General features: G+C 37.7%; 2 protein-coding genes across 3 annotated transcripts in view; both read right to left on the bottom strand.

Moving 5' to 3' along the window:
• The window catches only part of LOC130679396 (putative nuclear envelope pore membrane protein POM 121B), a 40925-nt gene extending 29633 nt beyond the window's left edge, over window positions 1-11292 (bottom strand). The window contains 2 exon segments of the mRNA XM_057488010.1: window positions 11133-11220; window positions 11274-11292. Of these exon segments, the coding sequence (XP_057343993.1) occupies window positions 11133-11220; window positions 11274-11292 (107 nt within the window).
• A 5834-nt stretch (window positions 11293-17126) lies between these two features.
• Window positions 17127-24955, bottom strand: part of RPAP3 (RNA polymerase II associated protein 3) — a 29673-nt gene continuing 21844 nt past the window's right edge. For both annotated transcript variants that reach the window (XM_057487511.1, XM_057487512.1), the window contains exons 13-17: window positions 22310-22542; window positions 21176-21362; window positions 20299-20396; window positions 19733-19833; window positions 17127-17461 (exon numbers count right to left, since the gene is read on the bottom strand). In XM_057487511.1, the coding sequence (XP_057343494.1) occupies window positions 17376-17461; window positions 19733-19833; window positions 20299-20396; window positions 21176-21362; window positions 22310-22542 (705 nt within the window). In that variant the 3' untranslated portion in view covers window positions 17127-17375. The remainder of the gene's footprint in view (window positions 17462-19732; window positions 19834-20298; window positions 20397-21175; window positions 21363-22309; window positions 22543-24955) is intronic.

The following is a 24955-nucleotide window of genomic DNA, read 5'->3' as shown; positions in this document are numbered from 1 at the left end:
AACTTATTATTATCTATTTTATTTATTTCTGCTCTGATCTTTTATTTATCCTTCCTACAAACTTTGGGTTTCATTTGTTCTTCTTTTACTAGTTTCTTTAGTTGTAAGTTTAGACTATTTATTTGGGATTGTTTTTATTTCTTGAGGTAGGCCTGTATTGCCATGTATTTCCCTCTTAGAAGCTTTTGCTGCATCCCACTTACTTTGAAGCGCTATGTTTCTGTTTCACTTGTTTCCACATATTGCTTCATTTCCTCTGATTTGTTTGTGGGCCCACTGGTCACCCAGAAGCTTGTTGTGTTGCCTCCTTTGTGGGTTTTTTATGTTGTTTCTTTCATGTAATTGATTTCTTACTTAATACCACTGTGATCTGAAATGATACTTGATACGATTTCAACCTATTTGAATATATTGATGCTGGAGATTTATTCTGGAGAATGTTCCATGCACACTTGTGAAAAATGTGCATCCTGCTTCTTTGGGTGGAATTTCCTGTATCTATCTATTGGGTCCAACTTGTCTGATGGGTTGTTCAAGCCCTGTGTTTCCTTATTAATATTCTGCCTGGATGATCTGTCCATTGATGTAAGTGTGGTGTTATAATCACATAATATGATTATGTTGCTGTCTATTTCTCCCTTTAGGCCTGTTAGTATTTGTTTTATAAATTTAGGTGCTCCTATGTTGGGTGCACATTTATGACTGCTATACCCTCTTGTTTGACTGATCCCTTATCATTATGTAATGTCTTTCTTTGTCTCTTGTTACTGTCTTTATTTCAGTCTTTCTTTCTGATGTAAGTATTGCAACTTCAGCTTTCTTTTAATTGCTATTTGCATAGTATATCTGGTTCATCCCTTCAGTTGCAGTCTGTGTGTGTCCTTAAGTCTGAAATGAGTACCTTATAGGCAGCAAATAGAGAGTCTTGTTTTTTTTAATTATCCATTCAGTCATGCTATGTCTTTTAATTGGAGCTCTTAGACCATTTACACTTAAAATAGTTATTGATGTGTATGTACTTATTGCCATTTTGTTCAATGTTTCCTGGTTGTTTTGGTTGCTCTTCTCTGATCCTTTCTTCTTCTCTTGCTCTCTTCTCTTGTGTCTTTGGGGACATTCTTTAGTGCTGTGGTTAGGATCTCTCCCTCCCCTTTCCTTTTTGTGTATCTATTATAAGTTTTTGGTGTGCGGTTACCAGAGGGTTCTTGTATGACATCCTATGAATATAACGATCTATAACAAGCTGATGGTCACGTAAATTCAAACACATTCTAATATCACTACATTTTTTACTCCCTCTCTTCTTCATTTATTGTATATAATATCTTCTTTTATACCTTTTCATTAAATATTTTTCTTAACTAATTTTTAGATTAATTGCTTTTGTTATTTAGTCATATTGACCTATGTTGTTAAGCCTCCATGTGTTTGTGATCCTTTTGTTTTCTTTGTACAATTTATTTCTAGTTCTGTACCTTTGTGATCTGAGAAGTTGGTTGGTAGAATTTCAATCTTTTTGAATTTACTGAGGCTCTTTTTGTGGCCTAGTATGTGGTCTATTCAGGAAAATGTTCCATGTGCACTTGAGAAGAATGTGTATCCTGCTGCTTTTGGGTAAAGAGTTCTGTAGTTGTCTGTTAAGTCCATCTGTTTTAGTGTGTTGTTCAGTGCCTCTGTGTCCTTACTTATTTTCTGTCTGGTGGATCTGTCCTTTGGAGTGAGTGGTGTGTTGAAGTTTCCTAAAATGAATGCATTGCATTCTATTTCCTCCTTTAATTCTGTTAGTATTTGTTTCACTTATGTTGGTGCTCCTGCATTGGGTGCATATATATTTATAATGGTTATATCCTCTTGTTGGACTGAGCCCTTTATCATTATGTAATGTTCTTCTTTATCTCTTGTTTCTTTCTTTTGAAGTATGTTTTGTCTGATACAGGTACTGCAACACCTGCTTATTTCTCCCTATTATTTGCATAAAATATCTTTTTCCATCCCTTCACTTTAAGTGTGTGTATGTCTTTGGGTTTGAGGTGAGTCTCTTGTAAGCAACATATAGACAGGTCTTGCTTTTTTATCCATTCTTTACTGTGTATCTTTTGATTGGTATATTCAGTCCATTTACATTTAGGGTGATTATCGATAGATATGTACTTACTGCCATTGCATGTTTGGATTTGTGGTTACCAGAGGTTCAAGGGTAACTTCTTCACTATCTAACTGTCTAACTTTAACTCACTTATTATGCTATTATAAACACAGTCTGATGATTCTTTATTTCTCTCCCTTCTTATTCTTCCTCCTCAACTCTGTATGTTAGGTGTTTTATTCTGTACTCTTTTGTGTTTCTTTTGGCTGCTTTTGTGGATAGTTGACTTTACTTTTTGCCTTTAGTTAGTATTTGGTTGGTCTGCTTTCTTGGCTGTGATTTTATTTTCTCTGGTGACATCTATTTAGCCTTAGGAGTGCTTCCACCTAGAGCAGTCCCGTTAAAATACCCTGTAGAGGTGGTTTGTGGGAGGCAAATTCCCTCAACTTTTGCTTATCTGAAAATTGTTTAATCCCTCCTTCAAATTTAAATGATAATCTTGCTGGATGCAGTATTGTTGGTTCAAGGCCCTTGTGTTTCATTGCATTAAATATATCATGCCATTCTCTTCTGGCCTGTAAGGTTCTGCTGACAAATCTGATAACAGCCTGATGGATTTTCCTTTGTAGGTGATCTTTTTTCTCTCTCTGGCTGCTTTTAATAGTCTGTCCTTATCCTTGATCTTTGCCATTTTAATTATTGTATGTCTTGGTGTTGTCTTCCTTGGGTCCCTTGTGTTGGGAGATCTGTGCACTTTTATGGCCTGAGAGCCTATTTCCTTTCCCAGATTCGGGAAGTTTTCAGCAATTATTTCTTCAGAGATACTTTCTATCCCTTTTTCTCTCTTCTTCTTCTGATACCCCTATAATGCAAATATTGTTCCGTTTGGATTGGTCACATAGTTCTCTTAATATTCTTTCATCATTCTTAGAGATCCTTTTATCTCTCTCGGCCTCAGCTTCTCTATATATCTGTTCTCTGATTTCTATTCCATTAACAGTCTCTTGCACCTCATCCAGTCTGCTCTTAAGTCCTTCTATTGATTGTTTCATTTCTGTTATCTCACTCCAGACTCCATCCCTTAGCTCTTGCATATTGCTCTGCAGCTCCATCAGCATGGTTATGACTTTTGTTTTGAATTCTTTTTCGGGAATATTGGTTATATCTATCTCACCAGGCCCTCTCTCTGGGGTTATTTGAGTGATTTTTCACTAGACCAGATTCTTCTGCCTTTTCATGGTGATAGAAGTGATCATCGGCAGGTGGCACGTGTGTCAGCTGGGAGAACAAAGTCCCTTCCTGCTTGCTGGTCACCTTGCCCTTCTCTGCTGCCTGTGCCGGTTAGCCACACACAGGGAGTAGTCTCTGGGTTAATCTCTGAGCTGCTGTGGGCAGGGCTGCTCTCAGGATAGCCTAGGGCACTGCAGGGGCTTGCAGATGCGCCAGGTGTGTTCTCCTGTGAGAGTGGCTACCCTTCGTACCTGCCGGACCTTGCGCCAGCTTCCTCTGCCTGTGCCGGGCAGCTGCACACTGGCAGCAGCCTCTGGGTCTGTGCCAGTTCGCTGCAGGCTGGGAGAAGACTCTGTGTGGTTGCTGTGGGTGGGGCTGCTCCGCAGCAGTGGCGGGTCAGCCGGTTTGCTTGCAGCGCCAGTGAAGGGGGGAATGAATGGCAGGCTGCTTGTCACCATGAGAGGCTTCGAAGCTGCTTTGCCACCCAGGGGGTTAGGGTGCCTGAAGTTCCTCAAGATTCCCAGCCTTCTGGGCTGAGCGCGCCGAGACGATTTTGTCCACCTGTTAAACCCTTGTCCGTTTAAGACTTTTAAAGCACTGGCTTTTCTTTTGTCCCAAGAGAGCTGGCTGTGGGGACCTGCTGGCAGTCTCCATCTCAGATTTTTACTTTTTTCGTTTCCCTAATATTGAGCACACCATACAATGTGTGTCTGTGCTCCCAGTGCAGATTACTAAGGCTGATTATTTAGCAGTCCTGTGCTTCCACTCCCTACCCACCCTGATTCTTTTCCTCCCACCAGTGACCTGGGGTGTGGGGAGTTCTCGGCTCATGCCGGGTCACAGCTTTGTATCTTACCCTTTTCATGAGATGCTGAGTTCTCACAGATGTAGATGTAGCCTGGCTGTTGTACTGTATCTTCTGGTCTCTCTTTTAGGAATAGTTGTATTTGCTGTATTTTCAAAAATATATATGGCTTTGGGAGGAGATTTCCGTCACCCTACTCATGCCGCCATCTTGAGCACCTCCTGCTTTGTTTTTATATTCCACAAATAAGTGAAATCATATGGTATTTGGCTTTCTCTGCCTGGCTTATTTCACTGAGCATAATCCCCTCTAGATCCATCCATGTTGTTGCCAATGGCAGAATTTCTTTTCTTTTTGTTTTTGAGTAGTATTCCATTGTATATGTACCACCTCTTCTTTATCCACTCATTGATTTATGGGCACTTGGGTTGCTTTCCTATCTTGGCTATTATAAATAATGCTGAAATGAACATAGGTGTCCATATATTTTTTCAAATCAGAGATTTTGTTTCATTTGGGTAAATTCTTAGGACTAGAAATACTGGGTCAAATGGTATTTCTATTTTTAGTTTTTTGAGGAAACTCCATCTGCTTTCCACAGCAGTTGCATCAATTTGCAGTCCCACCAACAATGTAGGAGGGCTCCTATTTCCCTGCATTCTAGTCAGCATTTGTTATTTCTTGTCTTTTGGGTAGTGGCCATCCCAACTAGTGTGAGGTGATACCTCATTGTGGTTTTAATTTGCATTTCCCTGATGATTAGTCAAATGGAGAATCTTTTCATGTGCCTGTTGGCCATCTATATTTCTTCTCTGGAGAAGTGTCTGTTCAGGTCTTCCACCAAGTTTTTGATTGGGTTATTTTTTATTGGGTGTTGATGCATGTGAAGTCTTTATATATTTTCTATGTAAACCCCTTATCAGATGAGCTATTTTTGAATATGTTCTCCCATACTATAGGATGCCTTTTTCTTCTGCTGATGGTATCCTTTGCAGTACAGAAGCTTTTAAATTTCATTTAGTCCCACTTGTTCATTTTTTTTTTTGTTTCAGGATATGTGTTCAGGAAAAAGTTGCTCATGTTTATATTCAAGAGATTTTTGCCAATGTTTTCTTCTAAGAGTTTTATGGTTTCATGAGTTACATTCAACTCTTTGATCCATTTTGAGTTTACTTTTGTGTATGGAGTTAGATAATGATCCAGTTTCAATCTCTTACATGTAACTGTCCAGTTTTGCCAACACCAGCTGTTGAAGAGGCTGTCATTTCCCCCATTGTATATCCATGGCTCCTTTATCATATATTAATTGACCATATATGCAAGGGCTTTTATCTGGGCTCTCTATTCTGCTCCATTGACCTATCAGTCTGTTCTTGTGTTAGTACCAAATTGTTTTGATTATTGTGGCTTTGTGTAGAGGTTGAAGTGAGGCATGTAATACCCCCAGCTTTATTCTTCCTTCTCAGGATTGCTTTGGCTATTCAGGGTATTTTGTAGTTCCATATGAATTTTAGAACTATTCTAGTTCGTTAAAGAATGTTGTCGGTATTTTCAAAGGGATTGTGTTGAATCTGTAAATTGCTTAAGGCAAGATTGTCATTTTGATAATATTAATTCTTTCTGTCTATGAGCATGAGATAGATTTCCATTTATCAGTGTCCTCTTTAATTTCTCTCATGAGTGTCTTGTAGTTTTCAGAGTAAAGATCTTTCACCTCCTTGGGTAGATTTATTCCTAGGTATTTTATTATTTTTGATGCAATTGTAAATGGAGTTGTTTTCCCGATTTCCCTTTTTGCTAGTTAATTGTTAGTATATAGCAATGCAACCGATTTTTGTGTATTAATTTATATCCTGCAACTTTGCTGAATTCAGTTAATTAGATCTAGTAGTTTTCTGGTGGATTCTTTAGGGTTTTTTATTTATATCATGTCATCTGCAAATACTGATCGTTTAACTTCTTCCTTACCAATTTCTATGCCTTTTATCTCTTTGTATTGTCTGATTGCTTTGGCTAGGACCTCCAATACTATGTTCAGTGAAAGTGGGGAGAGTGGGCATCCTTGTCTTGATCCTGATCTTAAGGGAAAAGCTTTCAGCTTTTTGCGATTAAGTATGATGTTGGCTGTGGATTTGTCATATATGGCCTTTATTATGTTGAGGTACATACCGTCTGTACTCATTTTGTTTAGTTTTTATCATGAATGGATGTTGAATTTTGTCAAATACTTTTTCAGCATCTATGGAGATGATGAATTTTTATCTTTCTTTTGGTTCATGTGGTGTGTGATATTTATTGATTTATGAATATTGTACCATTGTTGCATCTCTGGAATAAGTCCCCCTTGGTCATGATGGATGATACTTTTTATGTATTTTTGATTTTGGTTTGCTAATATTTTGTTTAGGATTTTTGCATCCATGTTCATGAGGGATATTGGTCTATAATTTTCTTTGTCATGTCTTTTCTGGTTTTGGTATTAGAGTGATGCTGGCCTCGTAGAATGAGTTTGGAAACTTTCCCTCCTCTTCCACTCTTTGGAATGCTTTAAGAAGAATGAGCCTTAGCTTTTCTTTAAATATTTGGTAGAATTCATCTGTAAGCCATCTGGGCCTGGAGTTTTGTTTTGGAGGAGTTTTTTTATTACCCACTTGATTTCTTTGCTGGTAATTAGTCTGTTCAGATTTTCTGTTTCTTCCTGAGTCAGTCTTGGAAAGTTGCATTTTTCTAGGAAGTTGTCCATTTCTTCAAAGTTGTCCAATTTATTGGCATATAATTTTTCATAGTATTCTATAATAATTATTTTTATTTCTATGGTACCCATTGTGATTATTCCTTCATTTCTGCTTCTGTTTATATGTGTAGATTCTCTTTTTTCTTGATAAGTCTGGTTAGGGGTTTATCTCATTTATTTATTTTCTCAAAGAACCAGCACCTGGTTTCATTGATTTTTTTTTCTTTTGTTTTATTTCTCTCTATTTTGTTTATTTCTGCTCTGATTTTATTATGTACCTCCTTCTATTAACTTTGGTTTTCAATTGTTCTTCTTTTTCTAGTTTCATTAATTGTGATTTTAGACTGTTTATTTGGGATTGTTCTTGTTTATTGAGGTAGGCCTGTACTGCTCTGTACTTTCCTCTTAGAACCACCTTTGCCATGTCTCACAGATTTTGAGCTGATGTGTTTTTGTTTTCATTTTTCTCCATGTATTGCTTGATTTCTGTTTTAATTTGTTCACTGATCCATTGATTATTTAAAAGCTTGTTGTTTATTCTGGTGGGAATGTAAGCTAGTTCAACCATTGTGGAAAGCAATATGGAGGTTCCTCAAAAAACTAAAAATAGAAATACCATTTGACCCAGGAATCCCACTCCTTGGAATTTACCCAAAGAATACAACTTCTCAGATTCAAAAAGACATATGCACCCCTATGTTTATCACAGCACTTTTTACAATAGCCAAGATATGGAAGCAACCTGTCCATCAGTAGATGAATGGATAAAGAAGAGGTGGTACATATACACAACGGAATACTATTCAGCCATAAGAAAGAAACAATCCTACCATTTGCAACAACATGGATGGAGCTGGAGGATATTATGCTCAGTGAAATAAACCAGGCAGAGAAAGACAAGTGCCAAATGATTTCCCTCATTTGTGGAGTATAACAACAAAGCAAAACTGAAGGAACAACATAGCAGCAGACTCAGAGACTCCAAGAATGAACTAGTGGTTACCAAAGGGGAGGGGTGTGGGAAGGTGGGTGGGGAGGGAGGGAGAAGGTTATTGAGGGTTATTATGTTTAGTACACATGGTGTGGGGGGTCACGGGGAAATAGTGTAGCACAGAGAAGGCAAATAGTGAATTTGTGGTATCTTACTACACTGATGGACAGTGACTGCATTGGGGTATGGGGGACTTGATAATATGGGTAAATGTAATAACCACATTGTTTTTTCATGTGAAACCTTCATAAGAGTGTATATTAATAATACTTTAATAAAAATTTTAAATAATAATAATAAATAAATAAAAGCATGTTGTTTAGTCTCCATGTGTTTGTGTTTTTGTTTTCTTTGTGGAATTTATTTCTAGTTTCATGCCATTGTGGTCTCAGAAGCTGCTTGATATAATTTCAATCTTTTAAAATTTATTTAGGTTCTCGTGGCCTAGTATATGATATATTCTGAATAACATTCTATGTACATGTGAGAAAAATATGTATCCTACTGCTTTTGGATAGAGTGTTCTGTAGATATCTGTTAAGTACATTTGATTTAATGTATTGCTCAGTGTCTCTGTCTCCTTACTTATTTTCTGTCTGGGTTCCTCTGATGTGAGTTGTGTGCTTAAGTCTCCTAGAATGAATGCATTGCAAGTCTATTTCCTCCTTTAATTCTGTTAGTATTTGTTTCACATATGTAAGTGCTCCTATGTTGGGTGCACAGATATTTATAATGGTTATATCCTCTTGTTGGACTGACCCCTTTGTCATTATGAAATGTCCTTGTCTATTGTTACTTTCTTTGTTTTGAAATATATTTTATCTGTTACAAGTATTGCAACACCTGCTTCCTTCTCCCAATTATTTGCATAGAATATCTTTTTCCATCCCTTTGCTTTCAGTCTGTGTATGTCTTTGGGTCTGAAATGAGTCTCCTGTAGGCAAAATATAAAACCTTTTGGTCATTTCCATCTCCAGAAATCTCTCTAACATATCATGTAAGAATGGCTTAGTGGTGGTGAATTCCTTCAACTTTTGTTTATCTGCAAGTTGTTTAATTCCTGCTTCAAATTTAAATGATAATCCCTCTGCGTAGAGGATTCTTGGTTGGAGGTCCTTCTTTTTCAGTACATTAAATATATCACGCCATTCCCTGCTGGCCTGAAGAGTCTCAGTTGAGAAGGCTGCTGATAACCTGATGGGATTTTCTTCATGAGTAATCTTTTTTCTCTCTCTGCTTCTTTCAACACATTCTCCTTCTCCTTGATCTTTGCCATTTTAATTACAATATCTTTGTGTTGTCTTCCTAGGGTTCCTTTTGTTAGGGGATCTTTGTGCTTTCATGACCTGAGTGTCTGTTTCCTTCCCCAGATTGGGGACGTTTTCAACAATTATTTTCTCAAAGAGACATTCTATCCCTTTGTCTTTCTCTTCTCCTTCTGGTACCCCTATTATGCAAATATTGTTTCATTTGGATTGGTCACATAGCTCTCTTATCATTCTTTCATTCCTGAAGACCCTTTTTTTCTCTCTGCTCCTTAGCTTCTTTGTTTTCCTGTTCTCTGTTTCTATTTCATTTACCATCTCCCCCACTAGCCCTCATTCTGGCTCTGTCACTGGAAGGCACCCTGGGGCTGGAGCAAGATAAAGGGAAAGGTTCACCCCAGAACTCACTTTCTATGTGGCTTTCCATAGACTTTAAAGGAATACCCACCCTGAACCCCACCTCAGAGAATCTTCCAAGACTGTAGTCCCCCTTGCCCTCTGGCTTTGCCTCCATAGCTCTAGATGTTTGAGCTGCATCAGAATAAGGGAGTCATGGCATGTTAAGCTGAACTGCAGGTAGGACACCATCTGCTTGAAACAGACAATGCAGAGGCTTCCAGGCATGTTGCAAGTAGTGGTGTGCCCAGGTGTCCCAAGATGGGAGAGACTGTACTGTGGGGAGCTGTATGTGGGCAGAGTCAGGGGCCTGGCCTTTTATTCCACATTGCACTCCCACAGCACCCTGCTCTGGGTCGGCCCCAGAGGACAGGCCCAGTCCACTCCCAGCTCTGTGGCTGTCCTTGCAGGTGAGGCCTGGACACCAAGCTGTTCTAACGCAGCCTGTGAGTCTCCCATTCCCACTATACTCTGCTCCTGAAGAAATTGAGTGCAGCCTTCCCTACCCTCAGGACTGAGGTTTGAGATAGATTTGTACACAGGCTGCTCACCACACCTCCTGTTAGGGTCCATAACATGCTGGTAGTCAGGAGAGGGGGATGTAGAAAGGGTAGTCAGAGAGAGCTGGTACTGTGGGCAAGGGGGGTGTCTCAAGGGCCAATTTCCAATTCAGCCCAGTGTCCCCTGACTCCCAGCAGCCTGGGTCCCCATCCGTTGTGCTCTGTGACTCATTTCCTCCTGCACAGGAAGCCCCCTGCCCTCCACCTTCCCATGGGAACCAAACATGTGAGATTGTGAGATCAGCATTCAGCAAGCCCCCACCCCAAGCCACAGTCCCCACACTTTTCCCACCCTATTCTCTGGAGACAAGAGGCCCTCCTTCTGGACCCAAAGTCTACTCACATGTTAACTTGCTCCTATGGTCTGTCACCTTGGTCAGAATAGAGGAAGTTGCCTCCATATCTAGAGGAGGACATGAGGGTGTCACATCTAATGGGCTGTGGACATGACTGCGTACTATGCCTCTAGAGTGTCTCTGACTCACAGACTAGAATTGAGATCTGGGGATCACGTCCACTTCATTCATTGTCTAGAAAAGTGCCTCAATGTAGTGTGTGTTTGATATGAAGTGTTGAATGAACAAGCCCCAATCAGATCATTCCTAGATGTATGAGTGGGGCTGGGGCCCCTCTGCCTCCAAAGATCCCTGATCTGGCCACACTAAGGACAAGGACCAGGAGCAGCTGGATGGCATCCCAGAACTCCTATGCAAAAGGAAAAAGAGTATGCTTTCCATGTGTTTTTCCAAACTCAAGAAAGGCCACACCAGTGAGCGGTGAGGCAAAGAGCTTCTTCATATTGGGGAGGGAGAAACAGTAACCACAAAAACACACAGCACATGCAGCAGCTCTTTCTTCACAACCAGCCCCAGGCAAGCACCTGCCATGTTTTATCCCACGATTTCCTACAACCCAATGAGGTTTATTCTATTACCTCCTAGTTTTCATTGAAGTACCACCTTTTCATTAAAGGGAAATGAAGCTCAGAGAGGTGTAGGACATTCTGCAGACATGCAGGTAGCAGGCAAGAGACTCCCCACAGTGCTGTGAGGAGCAAGCACTAGCCTATGGAACGTCTTCTCCAGGACCTGGTGGGTGGAGGTGAAGGCCTGGTAGCCATACAGGAAGGTGGTGATGTAAAAGGTGTTTTTGTCTGAGAAGAATCGTACCAGGGACCCAGGGACTCTACAAAAGTGCTCAGCGTACCTGCCTGGAGGTTGCACATCATGCAGGATTTATCCAGAGATGGTGTTGACTCCTTTACACTCAGTGGACAGGAGGGAGATAGAGTCAGTGATATTACCAAAAGCCACCATGAGGATAGGGTCTATATCTCAGAAACTCCCAGACTCCCAGAACCTCAGGAACTTGTGCCAGAGGAGGAACAGGAGCCCACACAGGAAAACCTTCAAGGCTCTAAAAGTAAATTCGATTTTGGGGGGAATGACAAACCATTGGTACCTTCGAGGCTCTTGGTTAGCCAAAGAATAATAGCACCTTCATGTATAAATAGCCTGAATTTAATCATTTCCAGTAGTCATCATTAAATTTCTCCACTGTGGATATTGGGAAAGAGGGATATGAATTTCAAATGGCTTCTCAGGATCACATAGGTCAGTAGCATGAGCTGCCCCAAGGGAAGTGACATCCCCTCTAAACCATGTGAGGCGTGGATGGCTCCTTAAATGGGGCAGGGGGATCTATGGAGCCACATTCCTGTGTGGGCTGTAGGGAATCCTCCAGCCTGGGACCTGGGCCCACCCAGTCATCTCGGGGCCTGAGACTTGGAGACCTCTGTGCTCCTGCCCTCACCTCGACCCAGCAATGGATGGTGTTGCTGTCCTGGGACACCTGCCACGTGCACCTGGGTATGGAGTAATTGGACCCATGGAACAGGTCTTCAGAGATCTGCAAAGACAGAGCCCGGGACCAGGCCAGTAGGCATCAGGGCCATCTGTGGTCCTTAGGCAGATGTGGCAAACTAACACAGTCTATTAGATTACAGCAAAGATGTTCCTCCAACACTGCTGAAATGACAGTGGAATTAGATCATATCATGTGTCATGAGCTCCTTTATGGGATATTATGGATACATGTAAGACCACATCTCCTGACCAGGTGGGTCTACAATGATTTTATGTGTAATGTGATATGACAAATTGCAGACAAATGTATACAATACCTTATTCCCACCCTCATTTTTCATACAAACTTCTCTATGAAATGTGATTTCTAAGACCTAGAGAAAGTCTTCAAGGATAGTCAACCTGACTGCTCCACAGATACCTACAGCAACTAATGAAAATCAAAGCACTAACAAAATGCAAAAACAACATAAAATTTTCCTTTACTATTCCAATATTTTAGGAGTCCTTTTTTTTTGTTTTATTAAGGTATCATTGATATACAATCTTATGAAGGTTTCACATGAGCCTTCTCTTTGGTAACTGCTACTCCCTTCTTGGAGTCCGTGAGTCTGCTGCTGTTTTGTTCCTTCAGTTTTGCTTACCCTCTAGCTCCATCCATGTTGTTGCAAATGGTATGATTTGTTTTCTTCTGATGGCTGAATAATATTCCATTGTGTGTATGAATGACCTCTTCTTTATCCATTCATCTACTGATGGACACTGAGGTCGCTTCCATATCTTGGCTATTGTAAATAGTGCTGCGATAAACATAGGGGTGCATATGTCTTTTTTAATCTGTTTTCTTATTTTCTTTGGGTAAATTCCTAAGAGTGGAATTCCTGGGTCAAATGGTATTTCTACTTTTAGTTTTCTGAGGAACCTCCAGAATGCTTTCCACAATGGTTAAACTGATTTACAGTCCCAATAGTTCCCTTTTCTCTGCATCTTCACCAGCATAAGTTGTTTCTTGTCTTTTGTATGTTGGCCATTCCAACTGGTATGAGGCGATGTCTGATTGTGGTTTTAATTTACATTTACCTGATGATTAGCCATGTGGAGCATCTTTTCATGTGACTGTTGGCCATATGAATTTCTTCTTTGGGGAAGTGTCTGTTCAGATCCTTTGCCAATTTTTTAATTGGGTTATTTGCTTTTTGGGTGTTGAGGCATGTGAGTTCTTTATATATTTTGGATGTTAACCCCTTGTCGGATATGTCATTTACAAACATATTCTCCCATGTGTAGGATTCCTTTTTGTTTTACTGATGGTGTCCATTGCTGCACAGCAGCTTTTTAGTTTGATGTAGTACCACTGGTTCATTTTTTGTTTCCCTTGACCAAGAAGATATGTTCTGGAAAAAGTTGCTTATGTTTATATTCAAGAGGTTTTCGCCTATATTTTCTTCTAAGAGTTTTATGGTTTCATGACTTACATTCAGGTCTTTTATCCATTTTGAGTTTACTTTTGTATATAGAGTTAGACGGTAATCCAGTTTCATTCTCTTAACGTAGTTGTCCAGTTTTCCCTACACCATTTGTTGAAGAGGCTGTCTTTTCTGCATTATATATTCATGTCTCCTTTATCATATATTAATTGACCATATATGTGTGGATTTATATCTGGGCTTTCTATTGTGTTCCCTTGATCTATGGGTCTGTTCTTATGCCAGTACCAAATTGTCTTGATTACTGTGGTTTTGTAGTAGAGCTTGAATTTAGGGAGTGTAATCCTCCCAGCTTTGTTCTTCCTTCTCAGGATTGATTTGGCTATTTGGGGTCTTTGTGGTTCCATTTGAATTTTAGAACTATTTGTTCTAGTTCTTGAAGAATGCTGTTGGTATTTTGAAAAGGATTGCATTGAATCTACACATTGCTTTACAGAAAAATAGACTGCAACTCTACCAATTAGGGGACTTTAATGCACCACTCAGATCAAGAGACAGAGCTACCAGACAGAAAACACATAAGGAAATAGACACACTGAACAACACATTGGATCAGATGGACCTAACAGATATCTACAGAACTCTCCACCCAAAAGCAACAGGATACATTTTCCTCAAGTGTACATGTACCGTTTTCCAGAATAGATCACATACTAGGCCACAAAGAGAGCCTCAATAAATTCAAAAAGACTGAAATTGTACCAAGCATCTTTTTAGAGCACAATGTTATGAAACTAAAAATCAATTACACAAAGAAAGCAAAAAACCTGCAAACACATGCAGGCTAAACAACATCCTCCTAAATAATCAATAAATCAAAGAAGAAACCAAGCAATACATGGAGATAAATGGAAACAAAAATATGACAGTTCAAAATCTGTGGGATGCAGCAAAGGCAGTTCTAAAAAGCAAGTACATAGTAATACAAATCTAGCTCAAGAAACAAGAAGAACAATCCCAAATAAACAATCTAAACCCACAAATACATTAGAAAAAGAACAAATGAATCCCAAAGTTAGTAGACAGAGTGACATAATAAAGATCAAAGCAGAAATAAATTAGAGAAGAATGAAATAATAGAAAAAAATTAATGAAACCAACATCTGGTTCCTTAAGAAGATAAAACACAAACCCCTAGCCAGACTTACTGAGAAAAAAAAGAGGACACAGAATCAGAAACAAAAAAGGAATAGTTACAACTGACACGACAGAAATTCAAAAGATTATTAGACAATTCTATGAAAAATTATATGTCAATAAACTGGAAATAACTAGAGAAGTACACCTTCCAAGACTGACCCAGGAAGAAGCAGAAAATCTGAACAGACCAATTACCAATAATGAAACTGAATTGGTACTCAAAAATCTCCCAACAAAGTGCCAGGACCAAATGGCCTCACAGCTGAATTCTACCAAATATTTAAAGAAGAGCTAACACCCATCCTTCTTAAGATATCCCAAAAAGTTTAACAGGGTATACTTCCAAACTCATTCTATGAGACATCACCCTATTACCAAAACCAGACAGACACTACAAGAAAAGAAGCTTATAGACTAATATCCCTAATCAACATGGATGCAAAAATCTTCAACAAAATATTAGCAAACCGAATTCAAAAATACATCAAAAGGATCATCCACTATGACCAGGTGGGACTTATTCCAGGCATGCAAGAATGGTACAATCGGTTAAGACACATATGAGAGAAATTAAAGAAGACAAGAGTAAATGGAAATCTATCCTGTGCTCATGCATAGGAAGAATAAATATTCTCAAAATGGCCATCCTGCCCAAAGCAATTTACAGATGCAATGCAATCCATATCAAAGTACCACTGAACTACAGCAAATAATCCTAAAATTTATATGGAACTACAACAGACCCCAATTAGCCAAAGCAATTCTGAGAAGAACAAAGCTGGGAGGATTACACTCCCTAACTTCAAGCTCTACTACAAAGCCACAGAAATCAAAACAATCTGGTACTGGCACAAGGACAGACACATAGATCAATGGGACACAACAGAATCCACATAAAAACCCACAGATATATGACCAACTAATATACGATAAAGGAGCCACGCATATACAATGGGGAAAAGCCTCTTCAGCAACTGGTGGTGGGAAAACTGGAAAGCTACATGCAAAAGGTGAAAGTGGATTACTGTCTAACCCCATACACAAAAGAAATCAAAATGGATCAAAGACCTGAATGTGAGACATGAAACCATAAAATTTTTAGAATATACGCAAATATCTCTTGAACATAAGCATGAGCAATATTTTCCTGGACACATCCACTCAGGCGAGGTAAACAAAATAAAAAATGAACAAGTGGGACTACATCAAACTCAAAAGCTTCTGTATAGCAAAAGACACCATCAGCAGAACAAAAAGGCATCCTACAGTATGGGAGAATATATTTGCAAATGATTTATGTAATGAGGGGTTAACATCCAACATATATATAAACAGCTCATACACCTCAACACCAATGACCTGACTAAAAAATGGGCAGAGGACCTGAACAGACATTTTTCCAAAGAAGAAATGCAGATGGCCAGCAGGCACATGAAAAGATGCTCCACATCGCTTATAATCAGGAAAATGCAAATCAGCACCACAATGAGATATCACCTCACACCAGTCAGGATGACTACTCTCAAAAACACAAGAACTAAAAAGTGTGGGAGAAGATGCAGAAAAAAGGGAATCCTCCTACACTTGGTGGGAATGTAAATTGGTGTCACCACTGTGGAAAGCAGTATGGAGGTTCATCAGAAAAAAAAAAATAGAAATACCGTATGACCCAGTAATTCCACTATTAGGAATTTACCCAAAAAAGACAAAATCCCTGATTTGAAAAGATAATATGCACCCCTATGCTTATCACTGCATTATTTACAAGAGCCAAGACATGGAAGCAACCCAAGTACCCATCAATAGATGAACAGATAAACAAGGTGTGGTACATTTACACAATGGAATATTATTCAGCCATTAAAAAGAAAGAAATCCTGCCATTTGTGACAGTACGGATGGACCTAGAGGGTATTATGCTCATTGAAATAAGCCAGGCAGAGAAAGACAAGTGCCAAATGAGTTCACACATTTGTGGAATCTAAAAACAAAACAAAATGAACAAAATAGCAGTAAACTCACAGATACTGAGAAGTGACTAGTGGTTACAATGGAGGAGGGGTGCGGTGGGTGGGGGGATAAAGGTGAGGAAGGTGAGGGGGATAAAGGGGCATAAGAAATCTCAATCACAAATATAAATTTGTCATGGGGATGGTAGTACAGCATGGAGAATATATTCAGTGGTTCTGTAACGTCTTCCTATGTTGACAGATAGTAACTGCAATAGCGGGGGTGAGGATTTAATAATGTGCATAACTGTTGTACCACTGTGTTGTATACTTGAAACTAATATAAGATTGTGTATCAACTATACCTCAAGAAAAATACATATATATATATATCCTGCAACTAAGTAATTTTATGTTAGTGAATTGGCATAATATTAAAAGATTTTATAAAGAATAATCTGTTTACTTAACTCCCTTTATATAATTGTATTCATATGCTAACAAAGGAACCTTATCATGTAGTTATAAAAACTCATGAATATAAAAACAATGTTATGCTTATGGAGCACTGAAGAATGTATTTAAATTCAGTATTTAAAATGACTTATAAAATGCTGATTTTTACATGGATACCTCATTTTTATTTTCAGAACATGACTTATAAATAGTTTACTTACATATATTTCTCTTTAGTTAAATCTCAATTCACTTTACAGTTAATTGACACTCATCTAAGGACAGTCCTTTCCTGTACTTCCTTTTCTTAAAAAGCAAAACACTTTATTTTCAGTACAAAAAATTTACATACAAAAGTCAAAGACTATAATTTCAGTAAAATTACTGGAATGGAATTACTGGACATGGAAATCAACCATCATATCGTTTTCTGAGTTCTTCAGCAGAATCACCCTTCAATCCTGATTTGTCTAAGTGATTGAATAATACATGCACAACTGAAAAAGAAAAGAAAAATTCATTTTACTCCCCATTTTTTTATACTTAGTGAAACAAAAACTAAAGGGAATAATCTGATTTGTCAAATAAAAATTTATGAAATTTCAAAGTAATAATCATTAGAATTATTTATGAATTTTATTCAGATATTTTAAAAAGGCAACCTGAGGACAGAAAATCACACAGCAATACAAAGACGTTTCTAACCACACTATTTTGCTTCAGCAGTACAAAACTTCCCCTCATTCTCAATGACATTAATCTTGAAGATTAAATTTATCCTGTATTTTTGCCCTGCGTACCAAGTACTTCTATTTACTTAATATTTCAATTAACTGTTTTCAACCTTAAATCATTCCTGTAAAGAAAATTTTCTACCACTATTGTAAACTGAAAATTAGCAAAAATATCTATGAAATCATGATAATGGGCTAGTTATGTATTTTTATAAGATATAATAAAATAAAATATATAGCTATTAAAAGTTAAAGAAAGATTTGCCTATGAGTGATCTAAAATTACCCTTCATACCACTGAATGACACTTTGGAGAATACTGTGAAATAGTTCGTATGTTTCTCAACATTAAAACCAGCTAACAGTTGTTAATGATAATGATAACAATAAAAGGTAACAACAGCTAATATTTGCTGAATGCTTAGTCACATGCCTGGAACTATTCTAGTGCTCCCCACATTTAATGACAGGGCTGTGGGCCAGTCTGAAGAACAAACTCACATGCTTAGAGTACATTATACAGGCAAAAAGTTCACTGCTTCAATGCATTTATACTGAGAGATTATTATGTATTAAGCACTGTTCTGTACTGTGAAGCCTAGAGAGCAAAGATACAAAGTTCCTGTTCGCCTGGAGCTTTCATTCTATTAGGGAGAGAGAAATAATAACCAAATACATGACGCAGTCAACTAGTTATGTGTCATGAAGAAAAACAAAGCAATATAAGAAGACAGAAACGGATGACGGAGGGAAGGCAGGCAGTTACTGAGTACGTCTGCGGAAAGATGTCTGTGAGGTAGGACTGTTAGATGTAAACAGAATCGAGTGAGGAAGCAGGCAAAGTGAAGATATGTGGGAAGATATTCCAGGCTGAGGGGTCAGCCATACGCAAAGCCCCTGAGGCCAAAATTAATTTGCCAGTTTAGTATATTGAAAAAATAGACTCAGTGTGGTGGGGCAGAGTGAAAAATGAATAAAAGAGGACCACATAATTAAAAAGAAGTGGTAGGAGTCAGAATAGTAATAAGAGTAATATTTTTTAAGGACTTTCAGGGAACTGTTTTTGATGAAAGATAAAGCAGAAACTTCTTTTGGTTTAAGCCCTATTAAAAAAATATCATGTAAGACTACATGTTCTCTTCTCCAAGTACAATGTAAGGAGTATTCTTCTTAGTAATTCAGACTCATTGAACGTGACTGCTAGAAACATAAAGAAAAAACAAGGAGCCTGAAGTATTTAGTTCAGGGGGCATCTGAAAATGGTACTTAGTTTTTGCTATTTTTAAAACTAAAAAACTGGTACTCCTGTATTCTAGTGATTTTTCTTTTTCCTAAAACTAACGCTCAAAACTCTAAGTAACTGAAGTATCTGCATACTTTGATTTTACTTAAATTAAGGCTTCCCAAAACTGGCACTTTGTGCCAAAGACTGAGATGCAGAAATAAATAAGGGAAATAATTCTTCAGGATATAATTCACTACCTGCCAATTTTCCCCAAACTCTCTAATCTTGCCATGCTGCACTGCTTCTAATTTTCTAAACTTAATTTGCTCTTTCCTGCCTCAGAACCTCTGCGCACATCATTCCTTCAGTCTAAAGCTTTTCCCATTTCCCAGGCCCAGTGAGAGGTTCCTGGGGTAGGCAGCCCCTTTACATGTTCCTCAACAGCAGGAATCAGTCATTATGCTATTACAGCATTTTCAAATAGAACAACTCAGCCTACGAAGCCAGACTGCCTGAGTTTAAATCTAGGGTGTGGCTACCAAGTACAGGACCTTGGTCAAGATCCTTAACTCTCTGTGACTCAGTTTCCTCCTTTTGTAAAAGAATGATAATCATACATACATCTCATAATATTGTCAGAATTTTAAAAATTAGTTTACTTCATTGTAATTCAATTTAATTGTGATTAACTTAAATTTCATTGTATGTACCTTGTACATAGTAAACATCAATAAACATTGCCTATCATTTGTTGAGTAAAGGAACAAGCCAGAATAAAGATATGGAAAAACTTTCTTCAAGAAACTTACTTTTTTTCTCAGGGTCAGACATAAACATCACTGCCATATCAAACCTTTTTAGTTCAGAAAGTCTTTGTAAGATTTCAAACATGAGTGATGGCTCTTCTCTTCTGAAAGAATCCAAGTATGAAATGATCAAGTAAAAGTAGCTCATTTAATTGTTTTTTCGTAGCACGGTATTTCTAATCACATATATGAGTACGGTCCTCATTTACCTTTTTTCTCTGGATACTGTCTGTATTTTAAGTGCCCAAATGAAGAGATTTATCAAGTCAACTGAAATTACAATATTCTTAAATGTGAGGTTTAGCACAAACTATTAATTTATTAAAACATTTGTCGCTTCCATACCTGCCCTTCTGTCATGAAGTTTTTGAAGTCCTTTTTCCTCCTACCTACTCATTTCCCTTTTTACTGCTTGCACTTGTCATCTCTTTACAACATCTCTGAAATGTATTGCCTAATCTTGCTAAATAGAAGATAGCAAATATAATATCAGAGAGAATGAATTTCCCAAATCACTAGACAAAGCATAGGGTTACAATTGCAGTTACAGCTAAAAAAATTCAACTTACTCAATGTAAAAGTCATGCAGAATTTTAATGATTTGGTTGAATACATCTGGATCTAGATTTTTCTGAAACAACTTAGAATACAAGGGTGGTTCAATTTGCTTGGGAAAAACAAAAAGAGAAAAATTATGGCAACATTCACATATCACAAATTATTTATAAAATAATTGCTTAAGTGAATATAGTAAATAATTACTATGCATTAGTACTTAATGAATAGTAACAGTAACAATGAAATGTAGTTATGAATGAAAGAGGAACTCTTTCAGAGCAAATCTCATGAACAGAGAGAGACACACCACCCTAAGAGATAGGAAACGAGAGTGCTCTCACACAGCAGTAAAAATTAACTGGAGGGTTTGAAAAACAGAATTACAGAAGATAATGTATTTGGAAGTAACTGTATTATATTCCATCACTACAAGGGATTGTAACTCTAGTTACACTTGAAAAAGACAATGCTAAAATCCATTATTTGGTAAATTTCCTAAGATTGATTATTTTTCTTAGAGCAAACAAAAGCTCATTTTCAGGAATATGATTGCCTAAATACTGTAAGCAATGCTTGGCACAAAAAAGGCACTCATAGTATTTTTAGCTTCTTTCCCCATCTTGAAGGATGAAGAATTAAGTTTAAGTTATGATATAGGAAATTAAATTATTTTTAGACAATAGAGTTTAACATAGAACCTATTTCCAAAGGCTTCCTGGTTGCCAATATTTAAAATGGTCTGGCCAGGGTAACATATGTATCAGGTATGGGATAAGAGGATTATCTACATTATACAAAAAGAAAATATAGCACTATTATCATACAGTGAAAAGAGAAATTCTTTGACCTTTTACTTACAAATAGAACTACTAGCTTCCTCTTTCTTACCTTCAAATACTGGTACAACACATCTGGAGAATTTTTTAGTTGTCTGAAATCAGATTCAAGCTGGAATGAGTTTGCAGGAACTGGAGGAAGAACAGTTGTAATAAACTGAGCAGGTACTTGGTTCAAGCCTATGGAAATCTTCTCACTGAAAAATTGACATACATCCTGCTTCAAGTTGTCGTGAGGTCTGAAATATTTCAGAAGCACCAGTCAAACAATTAGAAAAGAATCACAAGTAGTCAAAGCTTATATAGTGAATCGTCAATAGAGATTTTTAAATGTCTAACTTAAATTAATATTGTTTCATATTCCGTAAGTAGTAAATTCTTTCAGCTGATAATATATGTATGTTTTTGGCAAAACAGATTGTCTTTGCGAATTTCACGTTCTGGCTATGTAATGACTATTCTCATCTGTTGGGCTCTTGGCCTGGCCACCTTATGAAGCACACCACTTCTATTTTACTTCTACAATTCTGCATCATATACACTCAAACCTCAGCTTTTTAGACAGGAACTATCACAGTTTCAAGGAAGACATTCCAACATGGAAGAAATGGTTCCTCCTTAAAAAAAAATCTTCCTATTTCATATTTTCCCATAATCTATAATATCACAATACTACTACAAAAATTCAAAGTTAAAAAAACTTTTAATTGGACTGAGTGGCAATGCAAAAATTTATGAACACACCAAAGTGGAACTAGTTTATATCCTTCATATTCTCATATTTAAGGAGACAAAATTTAAAGAGCTCACAAATAACCTTAAATATTAATGGCCAGAATAATGATGCCTAAATTCTGCATTTTTTATGAAGCTTCCTTTCAAAAAATTAAAGATTTTTGCTGAATTAAAAAGTGAAATATAAATACTGAAGGTCTAGAAAGGAAAATGCACAAAATCAGTTTGTTCAAGATACCTTCTCATCACCTCTAAATTCCCAGCAATGGTAAAGGAATCACACCTTAAGCAAAACCTCTCTTACAGTTAAATCCAAAAAAAAACTAGACCATGAACTTGAGCAATACAAAAATAATGGTGTTAAGTACAAAGCACAAGTCTAATCAGTAATAACAATTTTCCAGTGGGATTATTACCATTCTAGATGAGTACCAAATGAGTATCTACTCACGGCAGTGGTGAAGTATCACCGATTTCTTCTATTTTCAATAGTTTTGCTTTTGGCATATCATTTGTGGGCAGATGGTCATCCTGGCTTGCATTCTGCTTGCTTGTGGTGCCTGTAGCTGCTATCGTACCTGTCTTATCAACAGGATTACTCTCTGGAGCAGCAGTGCTCTCTGGCAGATCAACAGTCTGTATCAAATTACCAGTTTCTTCAATAAGAACCTTCTTAAGAGGTTTCTAAAATAATTAAAAGCAATTTTTAAAATCAACATATAAAGGTTTTCTGTTTTAGAGTCATATGCTTAAAAGGGTGCAGTGTTTTTACAGCTAGTATCTGCTACCTATTTAGAGAATGCACTTAACTTTTAATGTCAGTCCATTTCATAGACTAATAATTATAAAGAAATTCTATTTGATGGCTAGACAGACTTAGGAATCATACCTACTGCCTGGAGGTCTAAGTATGGGAAAGTAGATGTATATATAAATAATTACAGGGCAATGGGATATAACTATAAAAAGTGAAAGCACAAAACACTAAGAGAGCACAGGGAAGGAAGATAAAACACTGGCAGGGGGAGCCTTCATAGAAAAAGTACACAGGAATGACAATGCAGAAGGGCCATGTGGCATGGCTGACGGACAGGTGAGGCGTCCAATGGGATGGTGCAAGGGGAGGAACGGTGGAGACAAAGCCTAAAAGTCTGCTTGAAGACAGCTTATAAGGAGACTTGCGTGCCATGTCAAGATGTGTGCACTTTATCCTAAAGGCAACAAAGCCAAGAACACACAACCGAGCCAACAGCAGTGCTGGGCAGGCTACCTGAAGGCAAGCAGAGCAAGGCCAGGCAGTCACCAGCATTCTGTATGAAACCGACTGACGTGGGAACCTAAGCAAATCACCTAAACGCAGAGCAGCCTGACAAAATTAACCCAGGACTGAAGGTCTGACAAGTAATATTTACAGTTAGTAAGACTTGGCTATAATGGTTTTCAATTTACTAAAATAACTAGCATTCACTGCTTACTGCAATCATTACAAGAGTCAAACATTTTCAACTGCTTTATTTACAATATACTTCTAATAAAAAACATTCTTCAGTATACTGATGTTTGTTTCAACTATATAGTTGAATTTTAAATCAGAGTTGTAAATATAAACACTTTTGACATGCATGTTGAGCTCAATGTTAAAACCAGACAGTATATTAACATAGCTAAGGCAAGACCTGATGGTAACAGCCCCAGTGTTACTAGATGAATGCACATAATTAAAAAAGCTATTAGTAAATTTGTTAAAAGACCCTGTTACCTCTATTTTAAAGGATAATCATATTAAACTAAGGCCTTCACTTTGCTGAGAATTATCATCAGAAACAGTTTTTCTATCAAGATATTGACCAAGAATGGACACATATTAGTGTTAAAAAATGGACTATTAACTTCTGACAAGCAATAATTATTGAATTAAATCAATGCCCCATTTAAAACCAAATCCCTTCACTGACAACAGACATGTAAATATAATCCTAACTAATGCATTTCCTAATAGGTGGCCTCTGTAAAGTGTAAGCCAGTGGGTAACTGAGAGCTGCTGAGGGCTACTGATGAGGACTGGGAGGGAGGAAGGGATGACAGTATCCTGGTAACAGAAGCAAAACACAAAACACCACTACAGAGATCTAAAAATATATGGAAGGTTCACTTTTAAAATTAAAATTTAGATGCATATTATGCATGCTATATTATGGTCATTTCAAGAAAAATAAGAGAAATATAGGAATAAGCAGAAAAGGAGAAAGAGAAGGGGAAGGACCAAGTAGAGAGATGAAGTTTTGATATGGGCAAACAAAAATGAAAATAAAACAAAATAAAGTATTTTGGCAGAGAGTACTACATCAGAAAAATCTCACTTCCCACCACCTGAGAACCCCAGGCCCCAGCTAATCTACACACTGCTCCCCTACTCGGCCTGGAGAAGGGCTGCCAGAAACACTCCCAAGCCGCCAGCCCTCGCAGGGCAGTGTGGCCGACCTCGACTCTCACGGCCATAAGGTCATCCTAGGACCTCTCCGCTTCCTGGGCCTTCATTTCTTTCCTGACCACTTTCCCCAGTGACCAAGTGGTCTCACAAATACGTGACTGAAAAGGAAATTAGCATGCATTTCACTTGAGACTACCTTAGAAACAGACATTATTTCCTTTGATTTAAACTAACCTGTGAGTTATTCTCAAGGAGAAAAAGTAAGGATCACGCAGGGGTTAGGTGACTGCCCAAGATTTCAAAGTTTATAAAGTGGGGCTCAAATCAAGTCTTAAAAACATTATACAAAACTGCATCTTCCATTTTTTTTTTAATCCCACATTTTTGTTATGAAGACCTATTATAAAATAAACAGCATTTCTTTCCCTTTTCCAATAGAATACTAATTTTGTTTATGTTGGATCATTTATAGAATGTTTTACCCCAGATCTCTCATCTTATGGAAGTGATTTGTTTTGAGTTCTTGCCACAAAAGATTTAAATACATGTTGCATTTGCACAACTATAAGCATAAATTGATTTCAAAAGTGAAGAAAAGAGAGTCCAACAAATTTACAAAAACTGCTTAGGGCATACTGCGCATGGGACATTACATACGCAGATATT

This window comes from Manis pentadactyla, chromosome 10 (genome assembly GCF_030020395.1).
Source record: "Manis pentadactyla isolate mManPen7 chromosome 10, mManPen7.hap1, whole genome shotgun sequence".
Classification (NCBI taxonomy): domain Eukaryota; kingdom Metazoa; phylum Chordata; class Mammalia; order Pholidota; family Manidae; genus Manis; species Manis pentadactyla.
This window is presented reverse-complemented; position numbering and strand designations above follow the sequence as displayed.